At 31.1% G+C, this 19,492-nt stretch overlaps 1 protein-coding gene across 3 annotated transcripts in view; it reads right to left on the reverse strand.

Moving 5' to 3' along the window:
• Window positions 1–12,836, reverse strand: part of LOC145305745 (uncharacterized) — a 40,793-nt gene extending 27,957 nt beyond the window's left edge. For 2 of the 3 annotated variants that reach the window (XR_013874702.1, XM_080147523.1), the window contains exons 1-2: window positions 12,667–12,836; window positions 3,459–3,596 (exon numbers count right to left, since the gene is read on the reverse strand). Coding sequence is in view for 1 of the 3 variants with exons in the window: in XM_080147523.1 (XP_080003649.1) it covers window positions 3,459–3,596; window positions 12,667–12,719 (191 nt within the window). In the remaining 2 variants the exon portion in view is untranslated. The remainder of the gene's footprint in view (window positions 1–3,458; window positions 3,597–12,666) is intronic. The other variant, XR_013874703.1, reaches the window with a different exon arrangement.
• Window positions 12,837–19,492: the final 6,656 nt, after the last annotated feature.

The raw sequence follows: 19,492 nt of genomic DNA on the forward strand, positions 1-19,492 counted from the left end.
AACATCCTTCCGAATTAAAACTTGACGTACCTTTAACATTAGAAAGCGTACCTATGTATTTATCTCTAAAATATTCTTTTAATTTAAGAATTTCTGTATCAAGCATTCTACATTGAAGTATATTCACTATAACTAAATCTAATTTAAAATCTGTGGAAAACGGTCCATAATAATCGATGCGATAAAAAAAAATATTTTAGTATTGCTTCAACCATTATAGTCATAAAATTAAAGCAAGCTGTATTATAAATCAGGAAATAATCTTATTATCTTTTATTTTACTACCTGCAGAAATGACCATTTCTGTCTTATAGTAAAATGCTTTGAGTTTCATACAGCTTGACTTTCACAGCGCGTTTGACGAAACTTATAAAGAATATTTACATCAGAGTAAAACAATAGGTAAGGGGTTCCAACCCTGTGCCGACTTTCAATTGTGTCTTTGAAAATCAAGGAATAGCGTTGGGAATATTAACAAAGACAAGTCGCTGCAAAAGAGCAGAAACAATTTGCTAGCAGACGAAAAAGGTCCTTAACAGAGGGATCCAGGTAGTTGTCTGGATATACATCTATACTATAAATTTATTATATTTACTATTTTCTTTTCTATTTTGTATAAAATGTAAGAACTATTATTTGTGAAAGCTAAAATGCAGCAACAATACTCTCAACATAATCTTTTGATCCAAACTTTTCTTCAACTTGTTTTAAAAATCAAAATTCTTTGTAAGATAGAAATCTTTTTTCCAGTATGGCTTCGTATTACAGAAATTTGGCAAGATTATTAGAATAAGAATCATAAAATCAATACTAGGAAATCTGTCTGTAATACGATGCGATAAATAACTATTTTTAAAATTTTTAACTTGTGGATGGTTTATAACATTAGTGATGTTATAATCGGCATTTTGATTTAAACTTTGTGTGAATGAATTATATTTTAGTTTTTTATAAAGTGGGAAACAAAAACACACCTTTAGTCATTTTTATCAATATAAGCTTGTTCATTCAATTAAGCTGGATATTAAAAGATGATTATTTTTTGAACAATGAAATAATAAGAAACGTCCGTTTGTCTTTTTGTCTAATTTTTTGGGTTTCGCTTTAAGTGATACTTCATCCTTGTTTACTTTCCATTACTTAAATTTGATCAAGAAAATAAATTCTATTACAAAGTTATTGCTATCAAATTTAATTTGAGTTGAAATGCTTTTCCTTTTCAGTTTTGACACTTTTATTGGCGAACAATCTTCATAGAATTAAAGTAAATAGATAATTTTAGAAACTTGTCAAAATGTAAATACATTAAAATTATATTGTTCATGCATAGATTTGTTATTTGGTGTGAAATCTGCTTTAAGATATTTAACTGTCTAATGTTCAAATAATTGTTGCTCATGTATTGACTACTCAGTTTCTACACAGGAATCTAAAGAGATAAGACAATACCCGATAAATTTAAATACACCTCCAATGATGGTACACAAAATTCCCTCTTCTGTAGATTACAATTATTGCTTGAACTTAATGAATAAACCCATCAAAATTCATCAAAAAGTCTAATAAGTTTTTAAGCCAACGAATTAGAAAAATGTTTTTTATAATATTTTGGGGATGGGGACTACTGTAGAAAATTGCTTAGTGTTCCCCTCCTTTAAGTTTACTACAGCAAGTGTAAACTTTGGAGTAACTGCGTAGTCAATATTCTCTGAAGTCTCTATCGAGTTCTGGTAAGCAACATATATGCTTATGTGTTTTAAAAGCTTGATAAAAAAAACAAGGATTACAACAACCATAAAGCAAAGCCCTAAAATATCAAGGATAGAGAGAATTATAAAAGCAAGGTCAAATAAAAGATCCAGAATGATAGACATTAGAAAAATGTCAAACAAATAAAATAAAGCTTGTAATCTAAAACATATTTTTTTTGTTCTCGTCTTATAAGCCGCACACGTTCTCAAATATCCAATAAATGGCCTGGCCTTCTTATATTTCTTACATGTCAGAGTAAACCATTATTGTAGGAGTAAAGCTATTCTGCAATTTAAAATCTTCGTCTTTAAGAAACGTTTTCGGGTTGGTGTTTTTTTCTTAATAGTATCTTTATTAACAAACATCTACTCGAAGCAGTTTATAGTGGCTCCTAAAAACTGACGCCATACAATACAAATTACCAATGAAATGCTCAGGGGCGTCCAACCTTTTTTTTTTTGGGGGGGGGGGGTAAACATTTTTTAAGGGGGGGGTAATTCGTTTTTGGGTGGGGTAAAATATTTGTTTTACCCCCTTCAATATATTTACCCCGGGGGTAAAATTTGCTTGGGGGGGGGGGGGGGTAATTACCCCCCTCAAATCTGTTGGCAGTGGTAAATTTTGTTTACCCCCGGGGTAAAATTTTTGGGGAGGGTAATTTAAATTTAATTAAATATTTAATATTAAAAATGCGCGCGAAGCGAGATTTTGTGTTTTTTTTTTTTTGGGGGGGGGGTATTTACACCCCCAAAATTGTTGACGTCTATGGATATGCTAGTATACATTTTACCATCGGTCAATATAAATGTATACTGGCCTATCATTGGTTATTTTTATTGCTTAACGGCATTTTTTTTATATTATGTTTTTATTTTGTTTTGAGCTTTCCTACTTACTGATGTTTTTATCCTTGTTGTTTTGACAGGTATATCGTGGAGAAATAATTGGCTTTCTTCTTACACAAAACAAGTTCGGGTACTTATAATTTTTCTTTCTTAAATCTCAAATAAATAGGAAAAGATTATAATCTAATTTTAACTTTAAAATGGCTCTACAAAAGTGAAACTTTTCTATGATTAAGGTCGGTCCGTCCGTCTATAAAGGATAGCTCTTAGGCATATTAGAATTTGCCTATCTACTTCAAACTTTATATGAGGATTGCTGTAATAATTAGGTAGGATTTAGAAAGCGTAGCAATTCTATAATCGTTGGATAGTCCGTACCTCTATTTTAAACATGTCGATTTTTCATTTTCTTTTACAAAACATTTTGAATGGTATGGTTATTCTATTCATCTTATATTTGGAATAATGATTCCTTGAACAAATTAGTGCAATATAATAAGTAAAGCATCTCTAAAATCAATGCCTAAAAATGTAATTATTTCATTAAACAATATCATGTATTACATGCAATTTTGCAACAATCTTACATTATGATTATATATAATTTTGTTTAGATTTATTAAGTAATATTGTGCTCTGACACTCTACAAGTTTTAATGTTCGTGTGTTTACCGTCTGGTGTTTATGTTACGATCTTTGGACGTTAATCCAATGAATAGGGCAAGTAATCATATTATTCATTCATCAAGTTTGGGTTCAGTTCCCTTGTCTAGAGGTTATTTGGGTGATTAAATAAAAATATTACTACAAGATGAAAATTTTTTAACTGCCTAATCATTTTGGACAGACCAATGATCCTACCTGTAAACTGCCTCGCTTCTCCTTGTCTGAGTGTACTGAAACTCTTTAAAGTCGTACTGCACTGGTTCTGGAAGCTTCCAGTCTTCTACCTCTTGGAACCAGGACAGATCAAGTGTGTATGGTAGCTGGCAGCTCACTCTGAAATAAGACGACATTGTATAAATATTGTATAGATCAAGTGTGTACGGTAGCTGGCAGCTCACTCTGAAATAAGACGACATTGTATAAATATTGTGTAGGTCAAACATGTACGGTAGCTGGTAGCTCACTCTGAAATAAGACGACATTGTAAAAATATTGTATAGGTCAAAAATGTACGGTAGCTGGTAGCTCACTCTGAAATAAGACGGCATTGTATCAATATTGTATAGATGAAGCATGTACGGTAGCTGGCAGCTCACTCGGAAAAAAGACGACATTGTATAAATATTGTATAGGTCAAACATGTACAGTAGCTGGAAGCTCACTCTGATATAACATGACATTGTAAGAGAACATTGTAAGAAATTCTGTAGATTATGATTAGTTACTTCTGGACTGGACACCCAACTTAAAAAGAAAACAATCAATTTCATTAAGTTCCCCAGAGCCAACAAACAAGAAAACATTATTATAACTTTGGCGACAGCCCTTTGTCCCCTCCCTAACTGTATTGAATGTATCTTTTATTATTTCAACATTATAATAAATACACAGATAATATGGTTATATTTACATCAGATTAAGGAAATATTAAGAAATTTAATTGAAACTTAATATGTAATAATAAAATCTAAAGATAAATTTGGTTCTTAAATAAAATTATGCAGAATGTTAAGTACATAGTTTGTTAAAGTACAATTAAATGTCAATGTTTATTCTCTTTCTCTAAATGAACAACAAACAAAGAATTTAAAATTAGTCAAGTATGCCTTTCTGGTGTGACATCACTTCTGTAAAAGTAATCATATCACAACACAAAAAAAACCTGAATTAGTATTACAACACCAACTACCATTATCATTTACCTTATTCCATTAGAGTAAAACACTAGAGGGAGAAAGGGTTAAATAACTGTATCTCCTTATCGCAACAACCTTGTGTAACACTTCAATTGGGTCATTGAAAATCAATGGTGTCGCTTATATTAGCACAGCCAAGTAGCAGAAAATGATTTAGAAGCAGACGAAAGAGGTCTTTGAAAAAGAAAGGAAGGTAGTTGTTTGTATATACATCCATACTATAGATCTGTTCTTATTCCCATCATAAATAAATATCTCTTTGAGCTACTTGAATTTGTGTTATACATGCGGGTTTGAAATACTTTGCGGATTTAAAATCATGCGGAAGCGTTGCCACACCTGCCCTACTCATTTATGTACTATAAAGTTCAGCAAAAGTAAAAATAATTTCAATAATTTGCCTAAACAAATAGTACAGTAAATTATCATACATTCTGCATATTTGAGTCAACAGATGACCAGAACAAAACGCAGCCACAACAAGATTAAAAATACACAAAGACATGAAATCAAATGGCTAAACAAAGGTGGATTCTTTTTTTTTAAATAGGGTCGCTTTGTGAGGCAAAATTAAAAGTGTGGCAAAATTATTTAAATGGCATAACAAATTTGCAAAAACTAAATAAAATCATAAAATGGTTATTAACATAAGATTTTGTTTAATTTTTGTAGATTTTTATGTGATTTTGGAGGATTTTTACAAAATAATTTTGTTTTACTAAGCGATCCTAATTTTTGTAAGAATCCAACTTAGCATTCTAAACAAATCTCAAAATCTCAAACTAGTCGTTTCGCCTCTAACCTCTAGGGAAAGGTGAAGGAAGTCAGGAGCTTAAAACTAACCAAAGACATTTATAAAGCTTTAATTTTTTTTTTTTTTTTTTTTGGGGGGGGGGCTAATCACCCCTTTACCCCTCCACCTTGGACGTCCCTGTAGCTGAGAACCTTATTTTTATTTCATTCTTAATAATAGACCTAGGTGTAAACATATAATACAATTTCTTTTCCATGTAAAGCCAATATTTGTTGTATAAATGATAAATAAGTTGGTGTCAAGAACTTGATTGCTAGTTCTTTCAACCTATATTCTTTATGGGGGCTTTACAATAAAATTATTTTCCACTTATGGCTTGGAACCCGATTAGAACCGGTTCTCAGCCATACGGAAAAATCATGTATTATAACATCATTTTTCAACAAATATTCATTTAAAACCCCATTGTCCTCTCCCTCCGTACAATAATGTTTTCATTGTTATAAAAAAGAAATAGGACCAATAAAAAAAATTAATGTTTTGAAATTTCTTTGTGTTACAATTTCATGGCAAGTGGAATATTTTCCCTGTGCAGTTTTCTGAATACATGAATATTTTTTTTTATTTTTCAGTAGAAATTTTCCTTTTCTACTTAAATTGCAATTTCCTTTATATAGACTAGATATTTGTTAATCAGAACACAGAAAATACTAACATGGTAATAAGGTTTATTTTGTCTGAAGCTTAAGATCACAATAACTACTGAACCGACTTGGTTCTTTTTTTTTAGGTAAGCTTTGCATATGTCTTGTGATGGTTTTAGGATATTTTTCATCTTAGTCTGAGGATGGTTTTGAGCTATTTTCCTAGCCTCACCATGCCCCCTTCAAAACAGACCCTAGATGCTAGGGCGTAGCCGTTAGTTACAAATAAAATTTGTAAGCGAGGAAACTTTTGCTTATTCATTTTACTTCAAATTAAACTAGATACTTAACCCTTAGCATCTGGGTTATGGCGGGTGAGGCCAGGAAAATAAACTACATTAAGAGAAGTAGAAAGCTTTATTGAAAAAAGTACAACGAATTCAGACATTCGATTTCCGTGAACTTTAGCATCTGACAAAAGAAACTTACCTAATTTTTATAGAATAATTTTATTAAATTGTAGCACTATTAGTTTTTGGCAACTTGGCTGAGTAGAATCCTTATATAAATAGCTTTTATCATGAAACTAGTAAACTATAACAGTGCTGAAATCATGTATTCAGATTTTTACATTTTTAACTTTTTCTAATTATAACCAGATACAAATAATATGAATGATCGAAACATCTCCATAATCGTTACCAGAAAGCAGGTATAGAGTGGACATTGTGCTGTTTTTTACTAGTGCCCAAAAACGATTTCATATCGATCGCTCAACAACTTTGGGAGCTTTTACTAAATGTTTATTGGTTGGTTCAATAAGTAGAGTGTCCAAACGTTTCAACTAACTGTAATTTATAGAAGGGGTAATTTTAAGTGTAATCATTTAGGATGTACATCAATTTATCGGTCATTGTCTTATCCCTTTAGATCCCTGACCAGAAAGTCAGAACTTTTTAACACAGAAATATTTTATCCTTTTTAGTTTAAAATCTTTTTTTGAGGATTTGCATTTATAACTTTATTTTCTACTTTGTAATGTAACATTTTATTTCTTTGATTATATTAATTGTAATAAGCTAAGTTAATGATATAATTCAACTAGGGTCCCAGGTTCATGAACATGATTATTGCAGGGATCTTAAGGGATAAGACAATGGACGATAAATTAATGTTCATTCTCAATATTGATGATCAAAATTACTCCTTCTGTAGATTACAATTGGTGATTGAATCGTTTGCACACTCAACTCAATAAACCAATCAATCAAAATCCAATGAAAATCCCCAAAGTTATAAAGCCAACGAATAAGAAAGCGTTATTATAAAACTTTGGGGACTAATGTAATATACAGCCCAATGTACCCTCCCTCCCTGTGGTTATTATATTATTCATATGTATGTATAGCAACGTAACTATTCTAAATTAAGGTTTTCCTTAAATGTGCATCTGTCAAACAAGCCTATCATAATAGATTTATTATTACGTTGATCTTACATCAATTTATCATGTACTCATAAAAAGTAAAACATGTAGCGGGCTAATAAGCAGGATTAAAATAACGATCTCCCTCATCCCTCAATTCACTTCATCCCGTCCCCTCCAAATGGATGAAAGAACTGACCAATAAATGAGGACCATATTAGTAATCAAAATTGACGACAATTTCCCCCTGCCATAATATCCACGTATATTATTCCTATTATGAATATAGGCACAGATACACATATACTTTTACCATTTATAGCTTTGTTAACTTTATTACTGCTAAAAATGTCATAATAACTTAGTATATAAAATAGGCGAACAAAGCTTATTGTAGAAAATTTTATTAATTATTTTTCTATTACATAAAACATTCAGATTGTAAAGTTTTATTATATTTGAACTGATAGTATTCCATCCCTTTCGAATATTATAATATTATACAAACTTTCTATGTGTCTGTTTGTGTGTACCGCAGAATCTCGCTAACCACTGAACCGATACGGTTTTCCTTTACAGGGTAGCTTCTCAGAAGTCCTGGGAAGGGTTATACCTATTTGAGGAAGGGTACCATAACCATAAGAAAAAAATGAGCCTTCCCCCCCAAAAAAATTCTTTTTTCTTCTATTTAAAACTACAATTGAAATTTGGGGGGTACCTAAAGGGCTTCTAGAGGCCTCTAGAGGCATAGTTATTATTTATGAATAAATTAAATAGAAGTGTGTTTAGATATGGTAATAAAGCAATGAAATTTGTTATAATAATTGTTATAGTAATTTGTAATAATATGATACATTTTGCGGTTGTGATAAGACATTTGACTAATAAACTTATAAAAAAATGTTTACCTAATCAAGAATCTATAATACAAAGTAGAACGATGTCTGTCCGTCTGTCTGTCCGTCTGTCCGTCTGTCCGTCTGAAGCTTAAGATCTCGGTAACCACTGAACCGAATGGATTCTACTCTTCAGGGTATATACCTATTGGTCCTGCGGTGGTTTTAAGCTATTTTCTTGGGGGGTGGGACACCCCCAACCCCCCCAAAAACAAAAAAATCCCCCCCATTTTTTTTTTTTTTTTTTTTTTTTTTTTTTTTTTTGGTGAAGAATTCTTTTGTAGAAATATTCTTTTGAAGAAGAATTCTTTTGTAGAAGATTTCTTTTGTAGAAAATTTCTTTTGTAGAAGATTTCTTTAATTCTTCTTATTTTTTTTTTGAATTTTTTGTTGTTGTCATCTCTTGTGGCAAAGCCCCTAGAGGCTAGGGGCGAAGCCGCTAGTACTGTAAAAAAGGAACTAGAAAAAAAAAACATTGTTTTACTTTATGCTATCTTTATGATCATACTGCAAAAAAATGGCTGTACCTTTCAGGGAAGCTTTTAAAGGTAATTACTAATGTTCAAATTTCTTGATATAATCCTACTAAATGATTCGTGAATTGACAAGCTAAAATTTATAATTTTTCTGTACAAGTCTTAAATTATTAAACCTTAAAGTAAATTAAGCAGTCATATAATTTACCCTAGAAACTAATGACCTCTACTACATCAAGGGTCAATTAGAAATTGGAAAGAAGGTGTCCGGAGTATATATATATTGATCAAGCCATTCGATCATAAAAGGAAAGGCTTAATTTTTTATAAAAAGAATTTAGATCATGTGTTTCAGTGGTTATACCAAAGAGACAAAAACTTTTAAAATAGACACAAACATTTTAAATGAAGTTATTGCCGTGATAGCAGGGTCAATTGGGCTGTTTATTACACTGGTCCTCAAAATTTCATTACTACGTTTTCTTTTTCCTTGGCTCAACAACATTGGAGAATATATTGAATTTTTGATTGGTTTGTTCATTAAGTTGAGTGTTCAAACGTTTCAATTACTAATTAAAATCTACATCATTGGTGATGTTCATCAATTTATCAGCCATAGTCTTATCCCGTTAGATCGCAGAAATGTTACTATTTTAAGGTTGTTCACCCTAAGAAAATATAGGGCAAACATTAATATACTATAATTAACACCCACAATACCAATTTTGAATGAAAACCAATCAAAATACTATCTTCGAGGTTCACTTTCATATTAATATTTAATATTTAGCACATATTTACAAAACTTATATGGACCCTTTAACCCTTAATGTTCGGGGGGTGGGGGTTAAAGGGCGTTTCTATCTCATTTTAAGGATTAACGTTTCATCTGTTTTAGAAAATTACTAAAATCTTTAAATATTTAACCTTTTTAACCATGACTTCTAAAAATATATAGATTTTTTACTTTATAACTAATTTACTTAAATAATATACAAATTTAAAAGAAGTGAAACAAGGATGACAATATCCATAAAGCGAAGCTCTCTGAAACGGTAGGACAAGCGAACATTAACACGTGTAGAACGTTATAACTGAATTAGCAGAATATAACTGAGTAAACTATAATAAAAGAATAAAAATAAACATGGTTTAAATGAACGTAAGGACTTTCTGGTAACGATTATAGAGTTACTAAGCTTATTAAATCGTAACTGTTATAAATCATAAAGTGAAGTTTGAAGTCGATAGGACAATTAAAACCTGTTTAAATTAACGAAGAAAACCTTTGGTTCATGACGTACATACGGACGGATGGACGGACGAATTGACATACCCTAATTATAGAAATGCCTCGCTTTAAAAATAAGTAAAACAATATTTGTTTTGTTAAAAAGAAGCTCGAGGAAGGAAAGTTTAGTTGAAGTCATTGACATGCAGAACGAATACCTTTGTCTTCATTTTTGGAAGCAAAGCTTTACTATAATTAGGGTCTGTTTGTCCGTCGGTCCGTCCGTATGTCCATCATAGGCAGTTAGCTCTTTTCAGTAATTTAAACAGGTTAGAATTGTACTATCAATTTCAAACTTTGCATGAAATATCAATTAGGTACGATTTAGGAATCGTAGCAACTCTATAATCGTTACCAAAAAGTCAGTATATATATCCATTTAAGACATATTGATTTTTCACTTTTTTGCAACAAATTTATTTACAATTTGTTTAGGCTTATGTATTAATATTCTGCTTATTCAGTTCTGACACTCTGTCAGTTTGTCCTACATTTCAGAGCTTCGCTTTTATGGATGTTGTCATCCTTGTTTTAACAACAAATTGGGTAGATACATATATAATATACACAGGGACAGTTTTTAAATTCTTCAAGAACCGTTTTGTTCCCAGAGAAAATAAACTAGATTTGTAATAGTTATTTATCGTATTATAGACAACTTTCCGCGGATATTAGAATGAAAGATTATAAAATTGAAAGCAGTTTTGTTAGCCCCTAGGCTTTAATATTAGATATATTAATATTAGATATAAAAAATCAATTATACTAATTACTAAATGTTAAAGTAGCAGTTATTTTTTCTAAAATTCTTGGTCAATCAAAAGTATAGAGTTTCTAGAAACCATGTTATATATAATTTGTCTTTTTTTTCATCATAAGCTAATTTTGAGAAAAAAAGTAAAGTACTGATAAAGCTATGGTTTAAAACTGTTTCCTTGATTTGGACCCCTTCGTAGAGAAAACATTATTTATCCAATAGTTAGAAGAAAGTAAAACAGAGGGGGGAAAGAAGGAACAGGGACACAGGGATATAGCAATCCTATTATATAAAGAAATAAGCTTTTTTGGATTGTAGTAAAGGATCTCGCTAACCGCTGGACCGATATGGTTCTCCTATATAGTGAAGCTTGTTAAAGGTCCTGAGATTGTTTAGGCTATTTTAGTTTTATAAATAAGTGTTGGTATGGCTTTAGTTTTTTTTCTACCCTTCCATATTACTTTGAATATAGAGCCCCAAGATGCAGGGGACACAGACACTAGTATTATATATGTACATAATGTAATAAGCTTTTCTGGTCTGTAGTAAAGGATCTCGCTAACCGCTGAACCTATATGGTTCTCTCATACAGTGAAGCTTCTTACTGAGATGGTTTTCGGCTATTTTATTTTTATAAAAAAAAGTCTGGAAAGGGTTTCAGACTATTTTCCTGCTAGTAGATGATAACGGAATAATAAACTGGAACATATAAAACTATGTTATCTATAATACAAAGTAGAACGATGTCTGTCTGTTTGTTTGTTTGTCTGTGTGTCTGTTTGTCTGTTTGTCTGTTTGTTTGTAGCAAAGGATCTCGCTAACCGCCAAACCGATCGGGTTCTCCTTTACAGGGTAGCTTCTCATAGGTCCCGGGAAAGTTTATACCTATTTTCTTGGGGGGTGGGACACCCCCAACCCCCCCCAAAAAATAAAAACACCCCCCACCAAAAAAATAAATTTTTTTTAGATATATTTTTAAAAATCTAAATTACGAAAAATTGGTTTGATCAAACCTCTTGGGGCACAGCCCCTAGAGGCTAGGGGCGAAGTCGCTAGTTCTAAATAATTCGGTAAAATCAAGATATAAATAAAAATATTCTCTATTGGCCAATCTCTTACTGTGTGAGTATAGTCAGGGAGGGAGGGGACATTGAGCTGTTTATTTCACTAGTACCCATAGTTTTATAATAACGATTCTTGTTCGTTAGATTAACAACTTAGGGAGATTCATTGAATTTGATTGATAGGTTCATTAAGATCAGTGACCAATTGATTCAACCACTAATTTTAATCTACATAAAGGGAATTTTGTGTATATTTTGTAACTTATTTATCGGCCATTGTCTTATCCCTCTAGATCTCTGGTGTATAGTTGGTTAATTTTATTATGTCCAAGGATTAATCAATATTAACAAAACTTTCCCCCTCTTTTTCCAAATTTTATATTGTGAAGTTTTATCCACGTTTAAAAAAACGGCATTTTTGGTAAATTTAAAATTTCAATGTCTTACTGTAATTATTAATGTATCATAAGCAGATCATGCTCTATGCTTTCATAACATTTAGTGAGTTCATTTTACAAGTAAAATTTACATGGTATTACTTCTGACTTCCAAATGTAAAAGTCACTCTATAACTCTATTGTGTAAGATAAGAGTACCTAGGGGTTTTAGATTAGTATCTCTAATATCATCTAATATATTTTATCATAAAAAAAGTGACTCTATGAATGTTGTACTATAAAAGAAAGTAAATAGTAAGGGTTGGACTAAAGTTACAACTTACTATACTACACATAATACTATAACACACAAAACTTTCAACCTTTTACAATTCTTTTGATGGAAAAGAAGCCTTACTATGTCAAATATACGTGTGTACGAGCTTCTACAAAGCGTTGTATTATCACAATTTTATACTAAAAATAACTATTTTTATAACACTTTTTGTTCAATAAACATACCTTGCTAGGTTTGAGTTAATAGCCAAGACAAATGCTATAACCACAAGGCCCATTACTTTACAACTGATGGTTTTTCTATATAGTTATACAGAAATAGTTATTGTGTGAGTGAGTAGGGGTGTCTGTTGTATTGGCTCTGGTTCACTCCGGTGGCCCAACACGACTGATTCCGTTGGTCTTTCTCTCCCCCCCTTCCTCTCTCAATCTCTCTGTCTCTATCTCTCTCTCTCTGTATCTCTGTCTCTCTCTCTCTCTCTCTGTATCTCTGTCTCTGTCTCTCTCTCTCTCTCTCTCTGTCTATCTCTCTCTCTCTGTATCTATGTCTCTCTCTCTCTCTCTCTCTCTCTCTCTCTGTCTCTCTCTCTTCCTCCATGAAAGAACGAGGCCATGCCGGATTAGATTATGTGGCAAGAAATAAGACTACAAAACCATCGAATGGTTTATAAAGTGTCCCTATTACCAAGGGGTACCATTTTTAAAGAGGTAGGCGTACGCTTAAAAATAGCCTAAAACATACCAAGACTTGAATCTTTAGATAAAATAGCCTAATACCATCAAAAAACCTATGTTAAGTATCCCTAAAATGGACAACTCAATCGCTTTAGAAGTTTTTGATATTTTAAATTACAAGCAAAAAAACATAGTACTTTATATATTAGGATAGGATAAAATTTGGATGAAAAATATGTTCTTCATTGAATTGGTAAAATTTGTATTTTTTTTTAATTGTATAAATGAGATGATTTTAGGAAGAGTAAGAAAATTCTTAAGATTTTGGTTTAATAAAACTGTTTCTTAATAGAATAGTTTCTCTATAAGTTGCTGGATCTGTAATTGAATATATTTCCATTTACCTTACAACGCTGGCTTTCTTTGAAAGGGCCCTATTCTTATTTTTCTTGTATTTGTAGGGGTAAAAATAAATAGTCTTCAACCATTACAATTCCTAAATTTTTTAATGAAATAGCCCAAAACCACCCAAGTACTCGATCGGTGTAGTTTTAATAGATCTTAAGGGATAGACAAGAAGCGTTGGAAAGTGTCATGTGTGACGTCATAAAAATACGTCTAAATCCATCATTTTTTAAGGGGTATCTTTAATGACGTCACACAATTTCCAGCGTTTCGAAAGACAATAATTATTGTTCCTTTACTCCCGGCTTTAAGATTAGCGTTTTGGTTAGTTGGCATTCTATTGCAACACCGTTACTAGAACGTCTGAGTTAGAAAGAAGGAAACTATCCCAGCAGGGCGGGGATAGGGCACAGGATGATAATTTCATATTCCCAGAAATATTTTTTGTTAATTACTGCCTTTGGTAGATTGTAATAATGGGGGAATTTTATGATGAAATTTATTGCCATTGTCCTTCCCCTCTCTGATACTATCGACATTATTATACATACATACATTCACTCCAGGGATCCAAAGGGATAAGACAATAGCCTGTAAATTGATGTAAATACCACATGATGATAGAAAAAATACCTTTTCTGTAGATTACAGTTGGCTGAAATTTTTTGATATTCATCTAAATGAACCAACCATTCAAAAGTCCCAATGGTTGTTTATAAACGAATAAGAAAATATTTATATAAGACTTTTGGGACTAGTTTTATAAACAGTTTAATGTCCCCTCCCTCCCTGCATTCACTCACTTTTATTATAATATCAACATTATATTATGTAAATACGCCTCCCCCCCCTCAGATTTGTTTTCGTAGGCCAAAAGAGAAGGTTGACAACATCCATAAAAGCGAAACTCTAAAATCAGACAGTAGGACAAACACTTGAAGGGTGTCAGAATTATTTATGATTAATGTATTTATTAGGTCTTAACAAAGTTATTAAGAACTTGTTTCTAAATTGCTTAAATACAGGATACTGTTTTATGACATACATATATTTTTAGGACTTAATTAAGTTATGGATTGCTTCAACTATTGTACCATATTGTCCTAGTAATAGGAGTTCTAAAAATTTGATTAATAGGATAACTTTAATAAAATTTTTTTTGTCAAAACAGCAAAATAAATACAAATCCTTCGCTACAAAATTAAAATTTTTCATGACTAACCTTTTAACTCATTGATTGAGGACTGGTATATTTTTTAAAGCGAAGCTTTTCTATAATGAGGGTCGGTCCGTCCGTACGTCCGTCCGTAACGGATAGCTTTTTTAGTTAATTTAGGCATGTTAGAATTGTACAATCGATTTCAAACTTTGCATAGTGATTACTTTAGTAGTTAGGTACGATTTAGAAAGCGAAGCAACTCTATAATTATTACCAGAATGTCCGTACGTCCATTTTAAACATGTCGGTTTTTTTACTTTTTTAACAACAAATTTTCATGTGATCTAATCATCCGATTGATCTGATTTTTGGTTTATTTATTCCTGAGACAACAAAGTATAATGTTATAAGCGAAGCTACTCTATAATCAAGTTCTAAAAATGTAAGTATGTCCATAAACATTATCCTTTATTCAGCAGTTTTTCAAGAAATTACTTACAATTTTGGTTCGACTCTTATACATTTATATTCTGATTATTCAGCTCTGACAATATACAAATGTTAATGTCCGTTTGTCCTACCGCGCGTTTCAGTGTTTCGCTTTTATGGATGTTATCATCCTTGTTTTAGAGTAATTAAGTTGACTATAAATTTCCCATGCATTAAGACAGCCATTTTATTTATAATAAACATAACATTCATAGTTTTAAAATACATCCCATTATTTTTTATTCCATATATCTATACTTTTCTTTCTCGTATTCATTCGAATCCGTTGGATAGGAACCGGTTCTTATCCATACGAAAAAACCATGTCTAGCATCGTATTATATCCAGCTTTCTACGAATATAGAAATGTAATTGTACAATCATAAGATTAAAACCAGTTTTTTTAGCCGGTGCCTTCGGCACCTCGGGGCTAAAAAAACTAGTTTTAATCTCATAATTGTACTTTCTATATCCGCGGAAAGCCGTTTATTATACGATGCGAGAAATAACTATTCTTCCTGTATGTGTGCATGATTTCTCATACTTATACATTGGGAAGTTCAATGATTCATAAATTACAGTTTTTCGTGATTTTCCACAAATAGATAGAAAGATAGAACCTAGATAGATAGATAGATATATGGATATTTATAAGGATAGATACAATAATATAAACACATAGATATTGGATAAATATATTGACATTTTTATGAACAGATAAATGGATTGGATATATATATAGATAAACAGTTAAATGAATCTACAAAATAAGACAAAGAGTATGTGTATTTGAATATATGAGGTCGGAAATGACCTAGTTCTAATATAGTTTACATAGAATTTCTATGTAATAATACTTGGTAAAAACAGGTTGTAAAAGGACAGTATTCGTTCTAATATAATTTACATAGAATTTCTATGTTATAATACTTGGTAAAAACAATTTGTAAAGGGACACTACTAGTTCTAATATAGTTTACATAGAATTACTATGTAATAATACTTGGTAAAAACAGGTTGTAAAGGGACACTACTTGTTCTAATATAGTTTACATAAAATTTCTATGTAATAATACTTGGTAAAAAAAGCTTGTAAATGGACACTACTAGTTCTAATATAGTTTACTTAGAATTACTATGTAATAATACTTGGTAAAAACAGGTTGTAAAGGGACACACTTGTTCTAATATAGTTTACATAAAATTTCTATGTAATAATACTTGGTAAAAAAAGCTTGTAAATGGACACTACTAGTTCTAATATAGTTTACATAGAATTACTATGTAATAATACTTGGTAAAAACAGGTTGTAAAGGGACACTACTAGTTCTAATATAGTTTACATAGAATTACTATGTAATAATACTTGGTAAAAACAGGTTGTAAAAAGACACTACTAGTTCTAATATAGTTTACTTAGAATTTCTATGTTATAATACTTGGTAAAAACAGGTTGTAAAGGGACACTACTTGTTCTAATATAGTTTACATAAAATTTCTATGTAATAATACTTGGTAAAAACAGCTTGTAAAGGGACACTACTAGTTATAATAAACTAAAAACTGCTACAAAATATTTTAGAGGAAAAGACTGTGTTTTAACTGTAGAAATTAATGCATAATTTATTACATACATCAATTGCTCTGTAACAAAGGTTTTTGTTCAATTTTGACATAATCTCTAATTGTAGAAATAAACCAAAATATATGACATTATAACAAAAAAATGTTATTTATCGCATCGTTTAAAAACAGCTTTACGCAGATATAAAAATGTACAATTATATTGATTAAAATTAGTTTTGTTAAAGGCAAGGATTAACAAAACTGGTTTTAATACCATAATTGCACATTTTTACATTAGTAGAAAACTGGATCAGAAAGCCATACCAGAAAAATCTTTCCTTATTTTTTTTATTAAACCAAGGGTTTTTAAAATTTATAAGCACAAGTAAGAAATATCAAATTGGTTTAATTTCTTATCCTTGCTTTTCTGGATAGTTTTATCTTTCTAAGAAAGTAAGTTCTCTAAAGAAAAAAAAATAGCTTGGAAACATGAATAATTTATTCTAGGTTTTCCTTAAAATCTTTGAATTTACCAGGTAGGGAGGGGATATTGACTGAAAACACTATGAGTTTCCAAACTTATTGATTAATGATTTTAATCTACTAAGTAGAAAATTACTGACAATTATTTGAAAAATACATTAATGTATTGATCATTGTCTTATCCTTTAAGATCCCTTGAATTGACCTTGATATTTTCCTTTAACAAACAAAGGAAAGAATGTATAATGTCGGATATTTACGTAGGCAGGTTCTAAACCATAATTCTGTATTTGCGAATCCCAAGTGCATCAATGAGTCTTGGATATTTTTTTGTAGTTCTTCTTAACCAGTTCTAATATAAGCATAGGCTTTGCAGTTACCTAAACATTCAGGGACATCCAAGCTTTTTATTAGAGGGAACAGCGTATAAAATCTCAAAAAAAGGTTTAATTCGATCAACCTTAGGGGTTAAAAGATTCTCATGAGGAGGGGTTCATAGATATACACTTTTTTTTGGATAGGGGGATGGAAGGGTAAAAACCCGAATTATGTTTTAATGCTTATAATTCACATGATTGGGGAGATACAGAAAGTGTCAGGTGTGACTTCATAAAAATACGTTTATATCTATTTCTCTTTTTTGGGATTTTCTTTCCCACTTATCCTATCATCCTCCCCTTTTTAGACTGATTTTTTATGACGTCCACATGACATTTTTATTATCTCCAAAAATAGGTAAAAATGAGCTTAAACCATGGTACCAAGAAGTTCTTAAAATCATTGACATGATTCGACAAGATAAATAAAATGGGAAAGTGTCTATTATAAATGTTGGTGCAATGTTGTGCAATTTCATGGAACCATAGCCAATAAAGATCTTCATATATGAGTAACTGATTTTCCTATCTATCCGACACCCAATAGTCAATATTTTTTTTATTAATCCTCTTCTGGGCGTCCAAATGATAATTACTATTCCGAACACTGTAAAAGATATTAAGACACATTTAAAAGATCAAAAGAGGGTTTTAAAAAAGCAAAATAAAACAATGAGAATGAAATTGTATTTTTTAGGCACATTTAGAAATATACCTGGATTTATCCTTACATTAAATATAAAAATGTATGTCTGTCCGTAGCGAAATATCTTGATAAACGCTGTACTGATATAATTCTCCATTACAATTAAGCTTCCTAGGTCCAGGAAAGGTTATAGTTATTTTGGGGGAGAGTACCTTTACCAACCTATGAAAAATCGCCTCACAGAAAAAATACTACTTTCATTTTCTTCTTAAAATTTAAATTGAAAAGGGTTTCCGCATCCCCATTGTTAAGTGCTCTAGAGGCCTCTAGGGGCATAGCCACTATAATGCCATGTTATTACAATGTTGTTATATCATGAAAAAAGATGAATAAATAAAAAATAAATATACAAATGTTTAAAAGTTAAAATAAATAATACACAACAAAAACATTTGTAGTAAAAATGTATAAATATAGTAGGTTATAAAAAAATATGTAGGAAATGAGACGTAGAAATATTAAGATAGTTTCTAGTAATCAGAGATAAAGAGGACAATGGAAAATAATCAAATTTATGCAAAAGTGTTATATGTCTGCATGAATGTTTGAAAAAATTTGGTAAAGAAATTTGACGAGTGTATTCCTGATAATAAAGTACCAAGATCTTATTAGTCTGTTTTCATCAAAGGATATCCTTTACGATGTGGCTTTTCATGGAAGGTTTTTAACTATTTTTGGGCAGGGTACTAAAACCTACCCAAGAGAAATCGCCAATATTTAAAAGTGCCGCTAGGTGTTGCAACTTTATGTCTTGTGGTCTTCCCATTGTACATTGTAAAAGTGTGCTAAAACTTTTTCATTTTGAAACTACTATTCAAAGTGGGGATGGTGGACTTTCACAACCTCTCCCTACACCCAAGGAATCCTAAAGGCCTCTAGGGGCGTTCCTTTTAGTAGAACCATAAACCAGATTACTCCAATTTACCCTTATTGTTTTTTTTATTAATTTCCCTATCCCTGTACCCCTAGTTGGAATGAACAATTCATATTAGGCCCTTTTTGCGCATAATGTTCAGGTTTGTTCTAAAGGAATAGTTAGCCGCATGTTTCAAATTTTTGTAATCAGAAGCAGCTTAAATTACCTAATAAAAATGATATCATACAATACAAATGACCAATAATAGGTCACTATACATTGTAATCGACCAATGGTAAAATGTCTATTGGCCTATTATTGGTCACTTGTATTG

The sequence above is a fragment of the Acartia tonsa genome, chromosome 2, assembly GCF_053477335.1.
Source record: "Acartia tonsa isolate MP-2025a chromosome 2, ASM5347733v1, whole genome shotgun sequence".
NCBI lineage: Eukaryota > Metazoa > Arthropoda > Copepoda > Calanoida > Acartiidae > Acartia > Acartia tonsa.